This window comes from Ambystoma mexicanum, chromosome 4p (genome assembly GCF_040938575.1).
Source record: "Ambystoma mexicanum isolate Mex_15411 chromosome 4p, UKY_AmexF1_1, whole genome shotgun sequence".
Lineage (NCBI taxonomy): Eukaryota > Metazoa > Chordata > Amphibia > Caudata > Ambystomatidae > Ambystoma > Ambystoma mexicanum.
Window position 1 is genome coordinate 1,247,505,954 of NC_090927.1, and position 25,185 is coordinate 1,247,531,138.

Below are 25,185 nucleotides of genomic sequence, written 5' to 3' on the forward strand. Positions count from 1 at the left end.
CCAAAAGTATGCAGATCGCCAGGGACATAGTGTGAGAGATGTGCAAGGGTGAACTTTCCCAGGAAAATACCTTGGATTGCTGAAAAAATACACTTTTTAGGTGTCCGGGGGCCCGGACAATGTTCGTTATGCTTAGCGCGGGTGCGGTCACATGATGACGTCGAGGACACGTTGGTGAATGGGACAACTGTCCGTAGGACACCAAATGTGCGGGGTCGGGTCTACGCATGCGTGCGGGTGTTCTACGGACAGTGTTCCAGTCCCTGAAGTAATTAAAAGTGCGACACACGTGCGGCGGACAGGCACGATGTTCGTAGGGGCAAGGATGTGCTACGCATGCGTGCGGGTGTTCTACGGACAGTGTTCAGGTCCCCGACCAAAATAAATGTGCGTCACAACTGTGCGGACAGGCGGACGGGCTATGTGTTCTACGGACATATTCATTCTGGTTATGGACAATGCGAACAGGAAGAATGTTCTTAGGGCACTTTATTTTGCATAGCTACAAACATGAGGACGTCTTTAGTGTTCTGCGGACACCCCCCATTTTGACTACGCCTATTCAAACAGGTACAGTGTCCTTAGGACACCCCCATTTTGGTTAATTATGGACAGGTGAGCATCTTGTGTGTCCTAAGGACACTTCCATCTTGATTGAGGACAGTGCGAACAGATATAGTGTCCTTAGGACACCCCCATTTTGGTTAATTGAGAACAGGCGGACATCTTGTGTGTCCTAAGGACACCTCCATTTTGATTATCAACAATACAAACAGGTATAGTGTCCTTAGGACACCCCATTTTGGTTAATTGAGGACATCCCGGACAGCTGTGCTGTCCACGGACACCCTAACTGCCTTTTTAAAAAAAAATAAGACAAAGAGGAATATACTAACAACACACTTAATATTTTATTATTGTATAAAATATAAAAATTAAGAAAGAGAGGGGGAAGCAGAAACGGATACAAAATCAGGGGATTTAGGGGTTTGGACATGATGGTGTTAGGGAGAATTCTCTTATAAGGCTAATTTCCAAAACCTAGTGAGTCCCCCAGCAGCTTTGCTGGATTTTTGGGGTTTGCTTTTTTCTCCTGCTAAGAGTGAGACTCTTTTACTCCCACTCTTAGGCATGATTTGAGGTATGTCTCTGACTGTTTGTGTGTGTGATTTTGGGCTATGGGGTCTTTTACTCCATAGGGTATCATCTGTTTTTTTGCGTATGTGTTATACAGCACCCTCAGTGCAGTAACACAGGGGTGTCATAGTGACCCCCAAACATAAACTCCATACCCTGGGACTGACTACTGTCTCCCAGGGCATGTAAAGTCACCATTGACTTTACTAGTCTTGAATTGTGAACAGAACCAGCAAAAACCATCATACTGTGGAAGTACTGGAAGGGGTTAATTATATTGCCCCTGGGTCTGTTTTCAAGGGGGCACTGTCCAGTACCCCCTTGTCGAGTTTCTGGCTGGTGGCAGTGGTTACCACGCAAAATATTCCACCGGAATATTCTCTATGGGATTTTCCCATTGATTTTAAACGCACCAGTTTTTGGTGCAATGTTAAAGATACCGCCGGTTTATTTATTTAATATTAAATTCACGGTTGGGTCTTTTTGCCAGAACTCTTTTCTAAAATGGCGTTTGTGTCCGTCTCTGTAACTCTGACCAAGGTCGAGCCCTTTGTTCCACTTTTTGGCGGGCTTCTCCACAGAAGCCCTCCAAATGGTGCCACTCTGTCTGGGTTCCACAGGATGGGTGGGGAGGGGAATTGGCACCCTGGACTGCGTTGCCTTAGCAACTCAAGTCGCACTCTATTCTGATTGTCCCAGTGGTGAGCCGCCCGGCTCACCACTTAGCATGTTTGAGTGACAGGTAGGCTGTTGAATGGGTTTTTTTTGCATAAAAGCATGGCTTTTGGGACTGGAACTTCAGAAGTCGCCACAGGACCTAGGAATCCGAAGAGGGAAGAAGCTGAGCCATCTGCAACGATGACACCACCGGTGGAGCTCTGCTGCAACAAACTCACCACTTTCCCAACGACAGGAGAAGATCTTCTGCTGGACGAGTCTTCTTCCTCTGAGCTGGTGGTACCAACCAGTTCGCCCTTTTCGCCTTCCAAAGACGTCTCTTGGTCTAATCGCCCGTGCCAAGCACCCCGGCAGCCGGATAGCCAAGCTTCACCACTTTGACAGCGAATAAAAGGAACGCACCTTTTATCGGCGAACTCCACGGCTGGTTTCATCCCTGTGCAGTGCAACGACTCCATGTTTCCTCCTCGACGAGATCCTCTCTTCCCTTGGTCGAAACAACAAGCTGCAACCACTGCCAGGAACAACTGCCACCAATGGAGCTTCCTCTCTGTTTAAGGTACTGTGGGCCTCATCACGACTTTGGCGGTAACCCTTAAATCCGGCGGTAGCGCTATTACTGCCGGATTTAAGGGTCCGCCAAAGCAGGATTTCAGCGGATTTCTCCCCAGCTCTGAGCTGGGGGGAAATCTGCCAAAAATTTGCGCTATTACTGCCGGCGGGAAATCCGCCGGCGGTATTAGCGCGAAATTTCCCCATTGAGCCCAATGGGAAATGGGGCATTCCCGAATGGGCTCAATGGGGAATGGGGAAATGGGGCATTCCCGAATGGGCTCAATGGGGAATGGGGATTGACATTACCGCCTAACTCGTGATCCGGCGCTATTAGCGCTGGGGAGTTCGGCGGTAGGGCTAATACCAAGTCGTGATGAGGCCCTGTGTCCTGCCTGGCCTCCCGTTCCTCGGTTTGCCCAAGGTGACCCTTAGATCCTTGGATTTCCAACTGGGTTGGCCCCAGACCTTCTAACTTTACCTTCTTGAATCACCCCAACCTCTTTTGAACATTCTGCAAAGACTTTTAGTGCATTTTAAACCGTGTGATCCTGGGCACATTTCGCTTTGCTCCATTTAAAGTGGGCCTGGCCTATGAACTTTGGCTCTACAGTATATACTGCCTTTATTCACTTGCTGAGAACTCCTAAAAGTGTTGGGACCTGTTTTAAATTCTATGCTCTGTCTTTTCCTCTCCCTTTAACTGAACTATTGGAGTGCCATCAGGTTATGCGCTCACATCTGTTTTAACAAATCATGGTGTTTTAACTCTGTCTTATCTGATAGTTATCAAGGGAGGTGTGTATACTTTACCTGACTGTGTTTTAACTTGCTTTTGATTTAGAGTGCTAGTATATTGACTAAAGTGTGTTTTAAATAAATAATTATATACTTTTTATACAAAGCTCTGGTCAGTGTTTGCTCTACTGTGTTGTTAGCCCTATTGTGTATACTCTATATACTGCCTTACTCTTCTTGAGAGAGGTCTGACTGCTCAGCCACAGCTACCAGGTTAATCTGGGTGGTACAGACTGCTACCAATAGGGTTTACTGCTTACTCCTGTAGTCTTCATCTTTTTGCAGTGGTCCCCAAGGGAACTGTACAGAATTCTGCCTAACAGATGATAGGGGAGGAAGGGAGTGAAGTCTCATCATAACTTTTTTCTTGCTGGGGTGTTTTTGGGGATACTTGGGTGGGACATTGAAAGGGGGTACAGGTACATGTGGGACAGTAATATTTAATGTTTTCTGTTATATGGTCCTCCACACAGTTTTTTAGAACAATCACATTTTTCCTTAACAGGTCCATTTTTAGCTCCATTTGCTTCAGAGGATTTTCTAACATCTCTGTTATATTATTTTGAATGTTTGTATGGTCTGTTTAAAAAAAAATGTTAAGTACACATAAAGTAATGGTTATTAATGGGCTTATATGGAGAAGTGTAGTGTCTACCATTAGTATCACTGTCTTCAATCATTTTATTCCAGCCATTCCAAAGTACTAGAAATTTCTGTGTAAAAAATATATATATATTAGTTTTAGTGTACCGAATACAGAAAGTTTATAAATATATACAATAAATATAGAGTACTCACTAGTTTCTTACTAAGTTTTGCTGTTACTGCTGTATAGGTGTCCTGTTGACTTGTGCTGTGGAATTTCTGTGAGGTAATTCTGTTGGAGGCATATTTATTGCGTTTTGGTGCATTCCACTATGTTGCATATGCTATCTAATTGGACTGTTACTGTCTTATATACACAGTTTTAGTTCTTATTTATTATTGAATGCAGTGTATGTGCTGCTTTTTGAACATGTTTAGTGTTTTTTTGGATGATATAACAATGTAAGATACCCCCTGAGTTTTTGGATAGTGTTGATGTTGTCTGAGTCCGTCCGCGAACAGGCGCATGGTCCTCAGACCCACTAGTGCAGGTAGGGGGTTCAATATGTTGTATGTTATATGTATATAAACTAAGGACATCCTAGTAAACATTTATCAAATTTACATTATCTGTATATCTATTTTCAGTGAAAAAACTTTTTTACAGGAATGTTGTGGTTAAGTTGCGCTACAAAAAAACTATGAAATTCAGTGAAAACAACTTTGTTACAGGGACGTTATGGTTCCAAGTAAAACTGAAAACCCCCTGAAATTCGCCAGGTATGGTAAACTAAGCAACCATAACTCGCGCCACCACCGTGTACTGCTAAGACTAACACCCAGTACATCAAAGATAACATCACAAATATCATTGATGACATCACATGTGCATTTACTTTTCATACAAGGGGTTGTGAATGTAATGTTGGCAAAAAAGTATCAGGGATTATCGGGAGATGTGTAATAAACTACATGCTTCATTACGCAATGTAGTGCTCTAAAGAACATTCCATTGCAGTGTACTTTCTAGTACAGGAACCTACTCATACAGAAATGTAGTTATTGGCTGCAGCATACACCACAGAGGTGCAAGATTTGTAATTTTCCAAAATTATATAATGAAATGGTGAATGACTCTGTATCAGACTTTTCCGTACTGTAAAACATGTACTAAGTAGCTAATAATGCATCACTTACTACATATTTCTACTAATACACACAAAACATAAATAGACTACAGTGCATACAAATATGGGGCTTTTATATGGAGAGTAAAGTAAGCAAACAAGAGGCAGTATCATTAGCAACTGTGTATAATCTACATGATTATATTCACGCACAAAAATGATTGCTGTGTTTCAGGCCTGCTTCTTCCCCTATATATGTACATCTTAAGATGCCATTAAATTTGAAGGAAAGTAGTGTAAGAACATGTGAGAATAGCAATATCTATAAATGTTATACCTTTTGAAAGTTACTGACTGTCAGTAAATAAAACCACCTGGCCTAGATATGCCAGTGAACAAAAAAGAAGGGGCTAAGCATGTGATATCATCAGTGATGTGTGTGATGTCATGTTTGATGTCCTGGGTGTTAGTCTTAGCAGTGCACGGTGGTGGTGCGAGTTATGGTTGCTTAGCTTACCATAACTGGTGAATTTCAGGTTTTGTTTGGTTTTACTTGGAACCATAACGTCCCTGTAACTAAGTTTTTTTGACTGAATTTCATGGGTTTTTAGAAGTGCAACTTAACCATAACATCCCTTTAACAAAGTTTCTTTCACTGATATATATATATATATATATGGAAAAGGCATCATGAAAATGTGTTGGGAAATGGACATGTGCACTTTTAGCAACTTATGTCTATAGGATATTTTCATGAATTAACCTACAAAAACAGTTGGAAACTGTTTTTTAACCAATATTTCGAAAAACGTTGCTGTAAAATTGACATTTGTAGCCTGTTATTTTGAAAATGGTCTCTGGGGCAGGAGGCGAAACCCCCCAAATCTGTTTGGTTGGCTCTGGCTCATATTTATTTTGTTTGCTTGTTTGTTTGTTTATTATTTGTAATGCACGCCTCACCCAAGGGTAGCAGGGCGCAGAAGAAACAAGAGGATTGTATAGCTTGGTTACAGGATCGCAATAAATGGAATCCAGCTGAGGTTACATTGCTGGACGACATCAAGAACAGTGAAGGTCAACGCAACAAATTATAGTTACAAGAGATATGCAATATATACAAGTTAAATGATATGTCTAATCATAGAGGATCAGTAAATGTACAGAGTTATACACAATTTACAGTGATTAGGTAGAGTGCGGCTGGAGGAGCGTTAAGTATCATGTTCCTTAAGCCAAAGGATAGTGTTGGATCTGAATTGAGGGTATGACAGGTCTTCTAATGGATGGTGGTAGGGAGTTCCAGAATTGTGCTGCTTTAACAGGGAAGATGTTACCTCCGGACATAGTACGTTTGAATCTTGGCACCAGAAGGAGGTTAGAATTGACCTTTCTGAAAGGGCGGCAAGATACTGGTCTGGTGAATCTCGATGTCAGGTATTGAGGGGCAGCTTGGTGAATGCATTTGTGAGCAAGGGAAACAGATTTAAGGAATATATTATCTTTCGTTGAGAGCCAATTGACAGATCTTCTGGTCTCTGAAATGTGGGCTTTTTTCGGGAGGCTTAGGGCAGCTCTTAAAGCATTATTTTGTAAAATTTGAATTTTATTTGTGATATATTTTTGCTACCTACATAAAGTGCATTACAGTAGTCCAACTTGGACAGGATCAGAGCTCTGGCTAGGGTGATGCAGTTAGAAGGTGAAAGGAATGGTTTGGCTTCTCTAATGAGTTTGCATGTATAGGATGTGGCAGATACCATAGCGTTAACTTGTTTTTTGAAGGTACGTGTAGAGTCTAAATAGAAGCCAAGGGTTTTGACCTCCTTGGCTACGGTAATGATATTGTTGTCAATTACAAAGGAGGAGTAATTTGTGGGAAACATTTACACCCCATCCAATTAAAAGATTCACCAGCCGACACTGACCATACCTAAATGAGGTTGGTAAGATGCCAATCTATTTTTTGTTATATTTGATCTGTGTTACTTTACCATGCATACAGACAGGGACTGCATCCAGGCCTTTCAACTGTTTCACATGAAAAAAGACTTGGGCCTGAGGCGTGTGGAGGGGGGAGGGGGAGCAACTGGACCTATATTGTCAGCTAGCAGTCTAATAACATGGCAATATATTCCTTTATATATTACTTACGTTCTGAGGCTTACAGTGTGGAACCTGTCAGGCAGTCACTTCCATTAGGGAAAACAGAGGTGGTATCACCTTGTTGTCTTTCAACACTGTTTCTCCATGTCAGCCACTTGGTTACAATGAAGTATTCATTGCTATTCAGCTGGCGCTCAGTGTTTCAGCTCCCTGCAGGCTCGCCTTTTCGAAAATTGGTGGCTTATTACTGTATCTTTATCTCCATTATAATGTATGTACCCCCGTGGGTGCCTGAGACTGTTTTTCGCTAAACAGGGGGAACGGCCGGGCCTGTATACAGATCGAGTAAATTTGTGTTGAAAGATATCCATAAAACTTGTGTAAGAATTATGCATTAAGTTATCTTACAATAAACTTTTGTACGCATTTTAAAAAAATCAGAAACCAACAAAAAAAGTACACGTTTAAAAAACTCTGGTGCAATACATATCACGGACTTCTTGGTTTCTGATATAAAGGGGGTAAAATTAATGCCAGAAACAATGGAAAGAGTTCTTTAAAAAATGACACTTTGACCATGGGGGATATTTTAGAATGAGAGTGCACGCAACGGAAGGATACGAGAAGGAAAGTAAATTTAAATGGAAACCCACCAATTAAACTTCACCTTAGAGGCATGCTTTGAGGAGGCCGAAACATGGCGAATGTGCTACACAAAAGGGATAACTGCACCCATACTTCTGTAAGCAATGGAGGCAGGAACCACACTTTCCCCCGTTGAGATGTTTAGTTTTCAGCTGCCGGCTATACTTATTTGGGAAGGGGTCGAGCTCAGTTGCTTTCTAATATTCATGTGTGGGGGGAGGAATTTTCGGCCCAATAGTGCAAATTAAAAATAGGCACCCGAGGTCCAAAATGTGCGTACTCTCGGTGCGTTCACCAGACAGTACTGACATTCTCCCAGAAGGCGCGGTGTGTACAGTACAATCGTCTCCAGCAATCAGAGCTTGTCTCTAGGGGAGGCAGGAGGGGCTCAGCGGCGTGCTGTCGCCATGGATACCGGTGAACCACTCCCACCCGGGCTGCGATTGGCTGGCGACGCGGCTCGCCCTTTGCCCTGTGCCCCGCGCGCTTCCTGCTCCTCCTCGCGGCCTGGACGCGGCGGCGCCGGAGCAGAGCCCGCAACCCGCACCATGCGCAGGAAGTCTCGCGCCCTCCTCTGCTTCGCCCTGCTTTGGGTACTGGGCATTGCCTATTACATGTACTCGGGGGTCGCGAGTAGCGGTGGCAGCAGCAAGGTGAGAGAAGCGGGGGCAGAAGCAGCTTGTGTGTCTTCCTATTTCTCGCACCGTGTCCCTGCCGGACGGTCCGTGTATGACAGTGCCCCTGCCTTCTTCTGACCAGAAGAGCATTTCTTCTTTACCCTTTCCCTTGCACGCGCCCCCCTCCCCCCTTCTATCTGCTTTTATTTCTCCCTGCTTCGCGGGAGCGCGCGCTGCTCCGTCGCCTCCAAGGTTCCCGTTATTCCTCATTGTGAAATGCGGCTGTGCTCCCACTCTACGCCGCAGTTACCCCCACCCTCTCCTTTCCCCCATGGCCATTGCACAAGGGCAGCCTGCAGCTAGAACGCATCCCGCCTGTTGCCAGACCCTATGTACATGCTCTGTGTATTAATCACCCGTGAAGTAGTCGCGCCTGACACCCTGCCTGCATTGCCAATTGACACTGTGCTCCACTTCCAGGCCTGGGAGGGGGCGGGTGGCTGGATTGGGTGGTGTAGGGGGCATGAACCGACCCCTGCTCTCTGCAGTATGTAGTGCTGTTCGAGTTCTCTGTGTTCTTTATAGTAACCATGATATAATAATATCCCCTGTTAAATGTCAGTTAACGTGTAATAGTTGACTGTCCGTTTCACTGCCTTATTACACAGTTCAATTACTGTTTCTGGCCACGTATGCTGATCACATTTACATACGGGTATTTGGTGATTCTCTTTTTAATTAGTCTTCTCCCATTTTGGTCACCCCCTCACAACACTCCCTATGTTCCTAATAGCGCCACTCTCTAGTGCATTATGCAGACTACTTGGTAACGTTTGAGGTTGCCCTGGCAGTCTCTAACCTATTGTGTCAACGCACATCTGCTGAGATCACCACACAACCACATTTCCATACTTAAAGACCCAATGGAGTTGCCACTATTGCATTTTTGTTGTATTTTAGAAGTGTAGCGGTCAACCTGTTAGAGTTGTACTAGCAGTCGCCTGCCATAGTAATGCTGAAGCATCCAGAATGACCTCAGATTCCATATACATTGCGCTTCGGCGCTTGCACCCTGCATGCGAGGGCAAGCGTTGCGCTTGGGCGTTTGAGAACTGCAATACGTGCTGCCCGGTAACTAGTGCCAGGTCGCTGCTTTGTGCGTGGCCCCACGGATCGGTTCGGCAACAGAACCACCGTGCTCCTGCTTGGACCCCGAGAGGACGGCTGTATGCAGCTGCCGGCTTCGCGATGTCTTTGTTTAGGCGATACTGGGCCGCTGCTGCTGTCACTTTCACATGAGTAAGGCATCGGGTGTGTGAAGTAGACCGGCTTTCCTGGTGATTATTGTCCGCCCAACTGGAAATAGCCACGTCCTAGGCAAGCAGCTGGGGGGAGGAGGAGGGAGGGGGCGAGACGGAAAGAAAGACTGACTGCTCTCGAGTACAGAACAGGAGACTTATGTATTTTCCTGGAATGTGTCATGATCCTTGTCCCTGGTGCGCTGAGCTTACTTTGTTTGTTCACCACACGATTTTGCTGCATGCGTTTAAAGGGGCATTTGTGCTATCTTTACTTTCAAACAGCCTTCCGTCTGCCTGGCTCCTCTACGTTCCCGCAGCCGACCAGGTCTGTTTCCAATTAGAGAGCCCCAGTCAACTTTAGCGGTCTGCTACTAGACCGCTATTTGCTTTGATTCTGTGGCTACACTACGAGCATTGGCGGGCATGTCTCTCCTCCCCGGTTCTTTTGTATTCCTAATACATGTAATGTTTTCTTGTCTAACTGGTCATATTGTAAATATACAGGCCATCATGTTTTTGGGACAACATACCAGGTTCTCGGTCACTTTGGCTTTGCCATTGGCCAGAGCAAGTAGGACGCGTGTTCTGGTGGAAGGAATGGGTTACAGCACCCAAAGCCCGGTGACAACTTTAGGGGTGATTTGTCATATATATATCATGTAGCCTGGGGGCTCTAAATCCCTATGTCGTTCCTTCTGTTTACGAGGAGTGCCTGAACACCATGAAAGTGGTAGTGCGCTGTGTTTGCTGGGACTCCACATAAGGCAAAGCATTGGGACTCCTAACGAATTTGGCGTATACCATCAACCCCTTGTACTGGTTACTGCATGCAGTAACTGGAAGGGTCCGCTGCATGATTGTAAAGCAGACCCTGTAGATAGTGTCAATTTTAGAAGCTTATTGGACTCCATTGGTGAAATGCAGTGATAGCAGATCTGTTACTACAAGTCAGGGGCGTTCATTGCTCCGCACACAAGCAGGCTGATTATACAAGTTTTATTTATGAAACTCATAATTTGGTGTTTCGGTAAACCAGGTGCTATTAATGATCATTGCTTGTTCTAATCGGTGCTTTAAGTGGGGCGAGACATCGCAAGGGGTGTTCTAACAAGGGGTGACATTGAGGGGGGTTCCAAGAAAGGGAGTGGCCTAGGAAGAGTTGGGCGTGGCTTGACAGGTTTGGAAGTCAGCTGTTGGGAAATGTTCAGCTGCCATAAAACCATGCATAACCTGGCAATGTGTGGTTCGTTGCGAATGTCTTGTATTCAGAGAAAAAATACTTGTACAATGCCTATTTAATTTCTATTCAGTTTGCACCCACCAAAAATCTTAATCTGAAAGGAGATTAAGGATATTCAAGACCTTATTGAACACCAATGAAAATCAATGTCGGAAAATCAAAAATTGTGGTCATGAAATCAGCCAGCAAAAAGAAATGAGAGGGTTGTCTGGAGAGTGGGGGTACCCCGCTAGAAGTTGTGGACACCATTTTATACCTTGGCGTGACAATAAATGGGAGTATAAGTGAAATAGACCACTACCTATATCTAAGATCCAGATTGTCAATATTAATAAACCAGGGAAAGAGCTTCAAAATGAAATTTGATTGCAATAATCACATTTTATGAACAAAAAATAGCCACAAAAACTAATTTACGAAGCCGAAGCAATCCTCCATCTCTGTGTGGGAGAAGTTGGAGGGTTTGTTTTGGCGTGCAGTTCTGTATCTCCCAAATGGGCTTCGAATCTGCGCAGTAAGGCAAGAGCTAAAACTGCAATCTCTAGAATCCATGGTAGTATGTAGAACGATGGCCCTGTATAGAAAATGTACTGAAGACTCGGTAACGCGACCATTTGAAATCATGAAAGGCTGTTTGGGAGACTTTGGTAAACATCTAGGTTGTTGGAACTTGAAAGTGGAAAAAATCTTGAAAGGGAGAGATATTGAGATTGATGAACTAATGAGTAATCCATTGAAGGTTAAAAAAAAAAAAGACTTCATGCCTGGGATTGGATAGACACCAGAGAGAGTTGTGCGAATGATAACTTGGGCGCATGATGATTGAAGATGAGAAAGGTCTGAATATGCTTCCAGGCTACCTGCAAAAGTTCCCCTCGCCAAAAATACGAGATATGTTACTCGGATGTCGTCTAAACATTTTGAATAAAAGAGAGGTGCAGTGGGGTATTAAACCCGCAGTGCAGATTTTGTAATGTGACTAATTCCGTGGAATCCCCTATGCATCTCATATTGATCTGTGAATCACTAAATCTGGTGAGGAATTTCTTTTTGAAAGGGTATAAGAATGTGGGGGTGATATTATGGCCCCTGGACTGGTGAAATTGGATGCTGCTGGGTGAGCAAACAGGCCTGGTAATTGCAGAAATTATAATGCTGGAATTTGTATAAGTAGGTAATGGTGAGGGCGAGAAAAAGATTGGATCGTCTACTTGACTGCTAGATTGAGGGCTCTAGAATTGTAAGAATGAACTGTCTTTGAACTTCTGAATGTGCAATTGGGACAGAGGACTCATTAATTGTGGATTTCCATGTTTTTCTTTTTGTTTTAAAATTGGAGTGTAAATAGGCGATGTAATGTTGAAGGTTTAGTTGTCTTCTTACAATGTGTGTTCTGGACTATTTGAAAGGAAAATAAACCCAGAAAAACTGCGTTTGCGGCACCGCTGCAATCTGAAATGAAATTCGGGCACTCAGTCAAATGTAGGCTCAACTAAATTTCAATTCACGTTGTGCAATATACTGTCAAGTGAACATCCTCACTCATTCCTGTGCTGCAACGGTGAATGGTGATTCCTGCTGTATGCAGGAGAAAACATTACATCGGCTGCCTGCGCCTGCTGTGGGGGAGGGGTGACGGGTAGTCAACACTGCCCCAACCTATTCCACCCCCTCCCCCCAACGCACACATTTAAAAGGAATTAATGTTCAAGTACTGGGGGCGGAGGATAGAATGCTCTCTACAATTGTGGCTTAACTCTTGATAGAAAATGCAAAAAGTTAGATATAAAAAAAAAACATACTCCTTAAGGGCCAAAACAACGTGAAACTGTGCACATGTTACACAATGATGGCTGCTTTCAAGTTTTAGTGTGTAGAGCTTGCAGAGTGCTCGATCGGAAATGCTTCCTTTTCCAAACCACCTTGAAAACTATACTTCCACCAACACGATTGTTAGGGACAGTTGAAAATCGTCTGAGGCTGGCCCCGGTCGAAGGTATCTGAATGTAAAGTGTGAAACTTACGGACGGATGGAGATGACGCACAACGACGTTTCATAAGAAAGACTGGGAAGTGTTTGCGTCATTTGTCTGTATGTTGCTTGTATGTTGTAACAATTTGAAAGGTTTGAAAAAAGCAATAACATTTTTAAAAAAAATAAAAAACGATACTATACACTGCTCAAATGCTCAGCCTAGCCAAGTGCTGTTCAGGACACATGGTTCTTTCATGTTAATCAAGGTGGGCGGGGGGCTCACATCAAACATTGCTTTTGTGTGCCCCCTCTTCCTTTGGTTTGTACCTGGAGCGGTGCTGACCCCCCAGCAAGTAGCCTGTTGAAAATGATGAGGCCGATCAGCATCTGTTTGGTGGGGAGGAATCGAAAGGGCGAGGAATCCTCAGTTTACGCCCCTCCTCGCCAAACAGATGACCACGCCAATGCATCACACCTACAACAGGAAATGCCGGCCGTGTGCGCTAGACTACTGCCAGGGGCTAGGGAGGGGCTTATACGAGCCTTGAGCAGATGGTGGTAATTCCCACAAATGTAATGGTATTTAATTGACTGTAAGGATGAAGGCCCCATTTAGCCATACAAGGGATTTGAACCTGCACCAATCAAGCTAAACGCTGATGTCTGAGGCAAGCGTTTAACTTGCTGATCTGGGGACATATTGCCCCGAAAGCTTGTACAACAGTATACACCTTGACCTTAAAATGGTACCTTCCTTGCATTATTACTTACAGATTGTTTATAGCCTTTCACATGTACAGCAAATACTTTATTGCACCTGCCCTCTCTAGTGCTTTGACAACCAGGTCTGAGTTTTTTAAAATGTGTACTAACCCTAACCTGCGATAAACTATCTTTTTTTAAATAAGTTGCACTTGGCCCTTCCATTCGTTACATATAGAACCCCAAAATGGCCTGTTTGTAGTTTGATTTAAACCTTAATTTTGATTTCCACAGAATTAGCCCAAATGTTAACAACCTATACAACTCCCTCTGTCTTCAAAAAATGAACCTTCAAGGCAGACAAAGGCAATTTGGGGGATACCGGGATAAAGAAACAATCCTATCCACAATCAAGAAATTATTGAACTCGCGAGCAGATGGGCTATCCAACCTAGAATTGAAGAAAAATCCAGACACTTGGGCTGAACTATTGAGTGAGAGACGTAACCATACAAGAGAAATACCAGCCTCGTGGAGAAAAGCTACGGTAATTCCATTCTTCAAAAGAGGTGCAAGAGACGACCCAGCTCAAAATCGTCCGATCGCATTGCTGGACGTAATCGGCAAGGTCTTTGGGTCCCTAGCCCTGGATGCCTTTCAGAATTGGCTAAAAACAGCTGATCTGGCTGACCCATTTCAATCGGGATTTACCAAAAACACGGGGACCACAACGAACATGTTGCTGGTGAGTACTATTAAAGCAAAACCCTCCAGAAAGGCACGACAGTCTATTTAGCACTAATGGATCTGGTGCAAGCTTTTGACCAAGTCAGCAGAGAGATGCTTTGGGAAAAACTTGAAACCAATAATTGTCCAGAGGCAATAACTGGGCCAATTCGAGCACTATATCAAGACACCACAATGCGTGTAAGACTGAACAAAGTGGGGGACCTATCGGATGAGATAGTAACGGCCAGGGGCGTAAAGCAGGGGTGCCCGTTGGCCCCTGCTTTGTATAACGCCTATATTGCAGATTATGCAGACTCTGAGAAACAGTTAAGAATCCCCCCCCCCCCAACAGTAGGAGGATCAAAGGTCTCCAGAATTATCTATGCCGATGATATTATCCTCATTGACCTAACACCGGTGGGCCTACAAAGGCAGATAAATAACCTGGAAAATTATCTGGAAATAAACAATCTAGAAATGAACAAAACTAAAATCTTGACCTTGGGAGGGAAGAAAAAACAAGGCGAGAAATACAGATGGACTGCAAACGGCACGGTCTTAGAAAAAGTTGGTGTTCAAATACTTGGGCATGATGTTAAGCAACACAGCCTTGGAACAACCAATGCAAGAGGTACTCTTTGCAAAAGTACAAATGTTAACATCACAGGCAAAAGCTATCGATAATAAATACGGCCGATGCTCCCTGATCCCAGTGATCGACTTTTACAAGTCAAATGTAACAACAAGCATTATATATGGATCTGATGCCATGCCACAGCTGCCAGATCATATCTGGGCAAAAATAGAGAGCTATTTCTGGAGGAAGATCCTTGGGCTGTCAAACTACATCAATAACGCTGGTCGGAAGAGAACTGTGTCTACCATCGTTATCGGCAATGGTGGTGAGAATTACGTTGATGCTCTACAAGAAAACGATCACATAGCCGAAATCCAGGTTAATGCACATTATCAATGCAGAAATGGAGAGCGGAAAGAACATCGCTATGTCTAAATGAGCAGCAAAAAATAAGCAAATGCTGATAGATATGAATATCACAGCTGAAGAATTATCAACAAACCCAGTCACCAAGAAACTGACATAGATTAGATCGCAACCTTGGACCTGGCAGATCAGAAAAAAACAATAAGAAATATTCCAGCAAAAGTCAATACAGTAAGAACTTATTTGGCTAAATTTCCAGACAAAAAACTGGTCAGATTATTCTTGAGGTTTAGGCTAAACCAAATATTAACAAACAAAGTAAAAGTTATAAGGAAGCAAGCAGTCACAAACAACGGTCAGTTTTGCGAAGGAAATGAAATGAAAGAAACCTTCCGCCATCTGCTTCTGGTCTGCCCAGGGACCAAGCAACAGAGAGAACATCTGAAGAAAATCTTGGCAAGCAGGGCTACCTATGACGCAGAGACATGGTGGAAAGCCTTGGCAATTGGGGCAAATACACAATGGGCAGTGGGGGTAGCCCAAGATCTTTGAAGATGGATAATTGATATGAACGGTTGGAATGAGAAAGATTAAGACTAACGGTTGATGGAAGATATGGAATTGTTAGGTTTTTGTAAAAATTGTAACACAATTAAACAAAATAAAAAAAATGTTAACTTAGTCTTCAGATGATCCTCTTGAGTACACGATGCTTAAAATATTTTACAATTACTTAGACTTCCGATTAGCCTCTCCAGAGAATACATTATTTGTTATGTAACTTGATCTGTGTTGAATCTACAATAGAGAAAAGATTATTATTATTCTGTTGTAAGTTAATATTGGAGGGAATGGGAACATTGCAGGGTAGGATAGCCTTTGAATGTTCTATACTTCTACTTTACATTACAGGTGGCTGCTTAGAAGGCATCAAATTAGTTAGAAATCACTGGCTATGCTTGTTGGATTTGCATTCTTTTGACCTCACCCATAGGGCTTTCAAGGGGTTGGTGAAAAGATTAGTAAACAGTTAAGGCACCAAACAAACTATTCTCTTTAGCCTCCAAGGTGAATAGTGGGGATGTATTCGGAATACTATATGGGAAGATGTAATCGTCCCAAATGTATTGAGGTATATCCTCGGTATCAGGTAATATCTCCATAAATAATGTCGCCATACATATAGTCGCCGGGAAACGGCATAGGTGGCATTATGGGGACAATATATGGGGTAAATGGGAGCGGGGGTGTCTCCTGCTCCCTTTAAACAAAATATTGGGGTTGCGGGGGTGTCCCCGCAGGTTCAATGTGGTAATATCGCCGAACCATATCCTCAGTCATATTGTGGTAAGCTATATCCATATTAAATTTAACTTGGTGGAAACACTTGAAATTATTGGTGCTCGAAGGGTGCCTGGTCGTCCATAAACTGTAGATTATGTGGTGATAGCATGCTCAGACTATCCAGCATTTGCTGATGTATCATAGCAGCATGCAAGTTATATGCCATCAATTCAAGCGTAAACTCGTGGGTATAGCGGTACAAAACTATTGATGACCCGTGGGTGGTTTTTATGACTGTAAATGATTGTTACCCAATATTCTATATGGTTCAGTTCTATGATTTTATAAGGGGTATTTTAAATGAATTGGATTCCCAATAGCGTTTGTATTTGTCTATGTTGTGATTGACTGTAGTATTTATGATGACATTGCAATGTTGATGTTTTTTGTATAAAGTCATTTATATGGCTATATGTATGCAAATAAAATATTTATTTAAAACATGCATTCAAGGAAATGGCATGTTAATGTGTTTACTGCTTTATGCTATTGGAGCATGCAAAACGTCAATTTTTATAGAGCTTAAATCACTGTTGCTACCCCACCCGTTTATCCCAAGTTAGATATAGGAAAGCCTTTTTAATGTAATGCAAGGCAGTGTTGCTGCTAACACCCCATGTCCCTGTGCTCGTATAGATATAGGCCTTATGTGGGTCCTCTAGAGCGTTTCCACGTGGATTTGGGGTATGGTTGTGTATTGGACAGTCTTGTTTTCTTTGCTTGCCATACTAGTCCAGCAAGGGTGTTGACACTTTTGCACCTCTATATCTGTACCATGGTGGGTTATGTTCCTGCACACCTTTGTGGGAAAACGTATATTTCCAATGTTAGGTCGACTCTTCCACGTTCTCGGATTGTGTGCACCAATAACACTAGCTCCTCTAGTGTGACTGTAAACTATGCTGGCGAGTTCTGAATGCACACGGGATACAGGACCCGTTCACCATAGACGGAGGGACTCTTGATTCCATTCACGCCAAAATCTGTGCACGTTGTGGTATTTGTATGTCAAGTTGCAGCACACGCTGGGGTCCGAAATGAGACATGCTGATATTTTTGGACAAAGGTTGAATTTAATTAGTCGAGTTTAAAACACGCCTTGAGCTCACTTGTAGTAGTGCTCATTCACTTAATTTGTAATTTTGTTTATTATTTGTATTGCGCACCTTACTCTGAGGTAACTGGGTGCTGGAAAACTTAGTACATGTTACACAATAGGAAATAAACATGACGGGCATAGGTAAACAATTGTTGTAACGGGTAGACCTGGGTTACAGAATGGTCTAGGCATCACAGTGAATACAAATGGAGTATACAAACAGAATAAACGCCTGGGCGTACCAGTGGGTTCAGAAGTAGGTCGGAGGCACTGGTGCCGTGAGGGCATCTTATTCAATCAGTTATTGAACTTGCTGGAGAGCCAGTGTTTAATGCTGGTTTTGAAGGCATTGAAGGAGGGTTCCAGTCTGATGGTGGGGGTCGGTGAGTTTAATGTTCCTGTTTGGCAGAAGTAGTTCTCATCCATGCACTTCCAATGCTAGAACACTGTCCCAGTTGCTACTCTTATTTTTTTCACCAGTGCGTTGTCTACAAACTCGGTTTTCGTTATCTGCTTAAAATTCCTGCTTTTTGTACGGTGTAGTACCATGAACAGTCGGGTTTTCCACATCGCCAGTTTCAAAGGTACTCATTTTTATTGAGCTTGAAAGACTGAAAAACAGAGTCTTTCCTGGTGAGTTTTTCGAGCATTCTAGCAAGTATCTGCAGCTGGTGAATGGAATATATGGCAGGCTGTAATGCCGTTTTCAGAATGCTGAGTGGGCTCAGCCAACTGGGAATGAGGAGGCTACGCCAATGACGCGCATGGGCCGGTATTTGCTTAGAATCCCCATTCAAGTGGAAAGTCCATGGTGCATCTGCCCTGTGCTTCATTCTTCACTCTGGCACCCCCTGCCCATCCTCCTCTTAGCTGGGGGCTGGGGGTAGATGGGCTTGCTCCTCTCGAGGACATCAGTGCGCTGATCTCCCTTGTTGTGCTTTCTGCGTGCGATTGCCCAGCGCACACCCTCGCACGCCCTTCGAGCTTGTGCAGCGTTTCCCCCATCTTAGCAGAGTTGCAATTGCTGCCGTGGGGGTGGCAATCAATACCTTTTGTGTATCTGGGTGGATCCCCTCCCCTCCTCACTGGTGCTAAAAGGCATAACACTTTCTGAAAGGCTTCGATAAAACGCTGCGAATATGTCTTCCTTACAGGATACTTGTGATATTACTATGTAACATTTATAAGAAAATAACATGCCTGCTGTAACTGCGTCTGTTCTATTTGAGTAGGGACGTCGCAATGCCCGCTGAATTCCAGATGTTCCTGTAGCACTTAAAGCACAGGCTAGCCTTCCAGATCCCTTTCTTCTGGCATTCTACAACCCGTTAGCCCTTAATTGATGAGTAGCTGTTTACTGGAGTAGGTTTTATTTTTTTGCAATGCTGGAATTTAACCTCGGGGAGCAAGAGCCTACCTGCATGTTTATTTTAAACCACAAAACGTTTTAGAGACTTATTGAGCCGCTTAAAAATACAGCACACTGTCTGCGGGTGTATTTTTTTTAAGAAAATCCAAATGGTTCGAAATTGATTATCAAAAATGGGAAGCTCTTACGCAACAGGCCAGACAGGGGATGAGCATGTGGTGGTGTGTATTAGTGATGAAATGCCATTAAAGTACGTACAGGATATTGTAAGTCACCTCTGACTCTTGTGACCTTATGAAGGCGGTATTTGATCCTGGAACATCCTTTTAATAGGGCAGGGGGTACCTTATCACATGTCATTCATGTGGTTCTTATTTTCACCGAACCTTGAGGAATTGTCATTTGCAGCCATTGTGAAACGACGTCAGTGAGAGGACCGTTGAGGTGCCTATTTTAATGGCACCTCCATGTACAGAGTTTAATTGTAACATAGGTTGTGAGGGTAAGAGTTGTTTTCACCTGTTAGTGTGGGCAGAGGTTCAGCAGTGGAACAAGGCCTGCTGTGCCACCTGTCTCCAGATCTTCATGAACAATCTTGCCTTTCTGTTACCTGTTGAGCTCGATGTGGGCTATGAGCAAAGTATATCTGACACTGGGTGCAACCTTGGCTCGAAGAAATATTTGACGCTTTTAATCCGACCTCTTTTAGGTTGTTTAGGCTGAGTGATTACATATGTACTGCTGAAAGCTGCCTGTGTTGTTCTAGGACTTGCGGTTCGAGTCACTGGTGGTGTTCTATCCTCTGCCGTCATACTTGCCTCGTGAGTGCATGTGTACACAGCCGCTATTGTATTTAGGTTTAGTCTGTGTTGCTAGGTGTAACGTGCATACCTTCTCTGCATACGTTGCCTTTTTTTTGCTAACCGATTGTAGATAGAATATTGGGCGAATAGTCTTAGCAACATTGGTTGACCTGGGTGTGGACTAATATCAATTCCCCACCCCCAATAGCCTCACTGTGAAGCATAGTTGGCTTTGTTTGCTTTTTTTGTTGCTGCTCAGCATCTTTTGTCTCCTTTCACGGTGTTCGGCCTTGCACACAGTTCCAACTGTTCTCCTTTTTCTGGCGGTAGGTTTTGGAATGTCCCATTGGCCGCACTTTTGGCTGTTTTTTATTTTCTAATATTTTTGGAAGTGGGTACTTTGGACCAGTTTCAATGGTGATTGTTGCACTCCAATTGGGAGTTACTGAGCCTATAACCCTACGACTGGTTCTCACTGTAAATATTATGCAAAAATCTCTAGTCCACTCGAACTTCTGTCATAGTCTGTGAAGCGGAAGAGCTAAACCGAAAGTGGTCCATAGAACTCATGGCTCTGTCACTGGATCGTGTTTCCCCCCCACGCCCCCTCACTTTCTCGTTTTGTACATAACTAAGAGCCTGGTTAGAATATCGGTAACCGTTTGTCCCTTTTCGACAAATATGAGTACCAGTAAGTTCTAGGCCGTGTTGATGGCCTTTGTTTTGGCTTGTTCTTCCAACTCCTATTCCCCAATATTCAGTGGTGGTGTCCTTCAGTACACAGCATCACTTGTAGCACTTCACTTTGGCCTACAGTGAATTTCTGAAACTGAACTTCTGATGGTCACTAACTACACATTAGACTTCAACCAGCACTATTCCGAATGATTATTTACTAGCCATGCGTACTGTTAAAATAAATGCTTAGTTCCCTTCCCTAAATACCTTTGGGTGCATGCACTATATGATAAAGCTAGTAATTTAATTAAGCAACAGTCAGAAACCTGTTTTTGTGGTTTGTCTTGGCAGGGTATACCTGGCTTTTCCTCCAATGAGCTCGATTTACTTGAGTACTAATGTTGTCTGTCTTCTAAAGCCTGCCAAAGTCTTATGACTGTCTGCAAACTCGTTCTGTGACAATTTAATAATGAAAATGTTATGTTGTATTAGTCATAGCTAATCAATGCACAGGCACATCCATCATGTCATAGCGTTTGTCACGTGCCCCAGTATTAGCATACTTTGCTGTGATTAGCTTTGGTGCACCTGGGTTATGGCAGTATCTTCATGCTCTGGTACTATACATTTTATTTTGGTGTACTCGGTAGAGGGTTTGCAAAGTCTACTAGTGCACTTTGATGAGAGGACATTTTATGGAGGGCAGACACCCTTTACATGGTAGTCTAACTTGCTGGTGAGTATGGGCTAGTTTGAAAGTTTTATTTGATATTTACTGCAAACAACCATTATTTTCAATAAATGGCAAGTTTCACTGTGCATGGCTAGACTTGAGATGTCCTTATTGGACCAAATATCTATCTTACCGACAGATTCCATAGACGGACCTCTCTAAGACCAACAAGAACATTATACAGAAACTGCGTATCTGTCCCCCAATTTTAAACGCTCCACCATAGGGGGTAATAGCTTCCCAGTCAAAGCTGCCAAACTGTGGAACTCCCTCCCACCACCCCTCAGAATGGAGCTACACTATCATAACTTCCGAGCTAAGGTCATCTCATAGTTGAAAACGTAAGCCCCCTATCACAGCCATCCGACTAACCCATCAATCACTTGTTTACAGTACTTATGACACCCTATTGTACTTATGTATATATTTGTGATGTTGTTCATTTGTTGTATATTCTGTGTATATTTTGTTCTTTGTTGTAACCAAGTTTCGCAATCTCTTGTAAATGCTGCACACTGTTACCCGAGGGTACGATTGCGCATTACAAATATGAAGTCTCCTTATGCTGACCTGCACCGTTTTACAGAAAGCAATGGGAAATTGTCGCCAAAACTATGGGGTGACAGGTGAGTTATTTCTCTTAGAGTATGTAAACTATGAAACCTCGCCATGCAGGACTAGTGGGATTTTTAATAATTTGCAAAGCCTGTACTTGAATCATATATCGAGTCTTGCTGTTCTTTTTTTCCTTGCCCACTTTTGCCATCATGTTTTCAGAGCTCTGTTGTTCACCGGCATATGCTGGGTGCTCCCAGTGTTGCCAGGTAAGCTGTCATATTCTCAGGTGCTTCCATAATGTGCCAAGCATTGCTGTCCTTTACCAAACATTGACATCATATGGCAGGTGCTTCCATATGCTCAGTATTGCCACACTGTTTCGGAGTAAGCAGTTTTGCGAGTATATGCCCGGTTAATCACGTTATACACTTCACATTTTGGCAATATATATTAAATGGAGTTGTTAATGTCCTGCATCTAACCCCCTACAAAAATGGGGGCTTGTATGAACTTTTGTCTGTTTCTGACTTCTTCTTTTGAGCCGCAAATGGCACATTTTTCTGCTTCCCGTCAATTAAATGACAATTTATTTTGGGCAGCAGTTGGGCATTCTCTGCAGGAGGCAGTTGCGCCTCAGTGACATAAAACACCTTGGGAGGAACCCTTTGAGGCTTGACTGAATGGGTAACCATTCTCAAAGTAGCAGTTTTGCAAGTTGTCTGAGGAGTTGGTGTTTGGTGATCACAGGAGTTCTGGTAAGGGGCTTTCATTCAAATGCCACAGGACTAAGTTTTCTTTCCTGAACTCCTGGGGCTCCACACTCTTGAGTCAGGGAGTAGCCCACTTAAAAATAAACAAATAGACTTTTATTAAGTGGTTATGGCTTACTGATATTACGTCAACACCTTCCCTGAGGAAGAATACCCCAAGAATGGTTTGTGTATAGCTTCTGGCGAGTTTTGGGTAAACTGTGAGTGTGTCTGACGGACCGTTACTAAAGATTAGGATTTTAATATAGGGCCTAGTGAGTGTGAGGAAGACTGGTCCTTCCAAGGCTGAACACCAGGCACTGCCATCATGCGATTCAGCAAAGGTGCCCATCTACTTATCTCTTGATCATCCCAGGGATGAGGATTTGGCGCATGGTTTCTTGAGACTCCACAGAGCTGGCTAGAACAGTATTGTTTTGTGCTCTTTTTGTCTGCTGGTCTTTGGATATTTTTTCCACCTTCATTCTAACCTAAACCCTTGTATCCACACAATGTTCCATAATTTGTTCATATGGCAATTCATATTTATTGTAATAGATTAGCGTGCGTTACACCACTGAGTTGGTCGTGTCTATGGCTTTTGAACAGGTGTGACAAAGCTGTTTCTTTACAGCTGTCTAAATTTCAGCAGCCTTCCTTATGGTCTGTCTCTTGTCTATCTCTGTGTGCCCTCCCTCTTAGTGCGGTCCCCCTTATATAGCGGTGATGACCACACCACTTTTACAATCTTGGGGTAAGTACCCTGCAAACATTCTCGCAACTAGGATTGGACAGTTAGCCCCCTCTCTCCTCCCAAACCCAGCCTCCAAGTCAGGATTGGTTTAGGGGTCTGGAGCAACATATGGCAATTCCCATTTGTAATCGTCCTTTGTTCTCCTTACACTTTTTTGGCAAAAACTAGTTATGTATCACAACTTCACCATTTTACTATCAACTGCCATAATATACATATTTTCTGATTTAGCCAATCGTGGGTAATTAGATAAACCGGCCACCAAGTCGTACCATGCAGCGCGGCCATGTGGTACATTTCTGCCGTTTCCATAAAAAGCTTAAATTGGGTAGCCATTACAGTTCCCTGAATCGCAGGTAGGTGGATGAATAATTTTGTAAAATTATATATATTTTTTTTCGGTCTCCAAAATCGCCTGGAAATTAAATAATAAAAGGTACATAAATTAAATCAATCCACCTGCCTTATGGTTGCTGAGAAACAGGCCGAAATGATGAGTCCTTTTTAAATTAATTGTGAATCAGCATGTGGAACAAATGGCCCTCCTCCTGCAATACGGTTGTTTGTTTTCACTGGGTCAACCTGTACCCAGAGTTATTTATCTTTCTCCTTTGTGTTGGAAGCTTGCTCTTTGAAGTTGTGCTCCCATTTTCACACATTATTCATGCTCCGGCCAAGGGGAATTTCTCAGGCCGGGTGGCTGTTCCAGCGGGAGGCTCCAGCTGAGGAAAGATCTTGTCCCCTCCCTCCCCTACCCCCCCACTCTCTGCTTGGAGAAGTGACTGACCCTCAGAGTTGCAAGAAACACTGGCAGGCATTTCCAGCACAAGGTTTGATGTTTGGGATTGATAAAGCAAGGTCAAAGGGAGAGAGGGAGAGAGGGAGAGAGAGAGGGAGGGAGAGAGGGAGAGAGGGAGAGAGAGAGGGAGAGAGGGAGAGAGAGAGGGAGAGAGGGAGAGAGGGAGAGAGGGAGAGAGGGAGAGAGGGAGAGAGGGAGAGAGAATATAAATAAATAAATAAATAAATATTGGCCTGGTCATGTGCAGTTAATGGGTGGGTAAATGACCAAACACCCACAGGCCTTGACCCCTCCTAATATACAATCTCCCCTTAGCTGTCCTCCAATGCAGTAGTTTTGGCTAAACCGCCTCTTATAGCCAACACTTGTGGGCCAAACCATCAGACAATTGCCTCCTAAATGCCTCGAATTCCAATGGGAGGAGATCACGTTGCTTTTACAGCGTTCAAAACTCTTTTAAACTTTCCTATGCGACGAATCCTTCCCACCTACCCCACATAGCTGTGGGTCCCAGCACCTTCCTTTGTCTTGCTAGGGCTTGATCTGAAACACTTCTGCTGCCAGTCTGTTGTGTCTTGCCGCCTCAATCGGCTTCGGTGCTGCAACAGAGGGAGGCCTAGTACACGGCAGAGTGCATCAGAGCTACGCGTTGATACTGTATGAAATGGAGGCTGATGTTTGACACTTTTCCTACATAACCTAGTGCTTCCTTCAGTTGCAGGCGCTGATGCGATGCATTTTCAATGTGCACCCCCGGAGCAATACAAGTGCTTTACCCAAGTTGCTCGCTTGGTAGCTGAACACCGTTTTTAGTGTAATGTGATTCATCAGTGTTCTTTGTTCTTTCGATCAGGGTTGGAAAGGGACCCCAGAGCAGCGGAAATGGCGCCTGTGGAAATATGATGTCGTTATTGCTCAGCCCACAGTGTTGGCTTGCTCGTTCTTTAATGGGTGGCATTCTTTATTTTAGACGTGGGGTGTTGCTAGTCTTTGAGCTGCGGCAAGGGTCGCTAGAGTGGTTATTGGGCAAGGGCACGTACTGTGGGACTCCTGCTCGTCGAACAATAGTTACCAGTAAACCTGGGCAAGAAGTGAGATTTGGCTTATGGTTGCCCCAACAGTTCTTGTACACAGGCCTCACTGGCTTGCAGGACAAAGCGACCTGCA

General features: G+C 43.7%; 1 protein-coding gene across 2 annotated transcripts in view; it reads left to right on the forward strand.

Moving 5' to 3' along the window:
* Nucleotides 1-8,096: 8,096 nt before the first annotated feature.
* The window catches only part of GALNT2 (polypeptide N-acetylgalactosaminyltransferase 2), a 762,087-nt gene continuing 744,998 nt past the window's right edge, over nucleotides 8,097-25,185 (forward strand). The window contains exon 1 of one of the 2 annotated variants that reach the window (XM_069606912.1): nucleotides 8,097-8,278. In XM_069606912.1, coding sequence (XP_069463013.1) covers nucleotides 8,174-8,278 — 105 coding nt within the window. In that variant the 5' untranslated portion in view covers nucleotides 8,097-8,173. The remainder of the gene's footprint in view (nucleotides 8,279-25,185) is intronic. The other variant, XM_069606911.1, reaches the window with a different exon arrangement.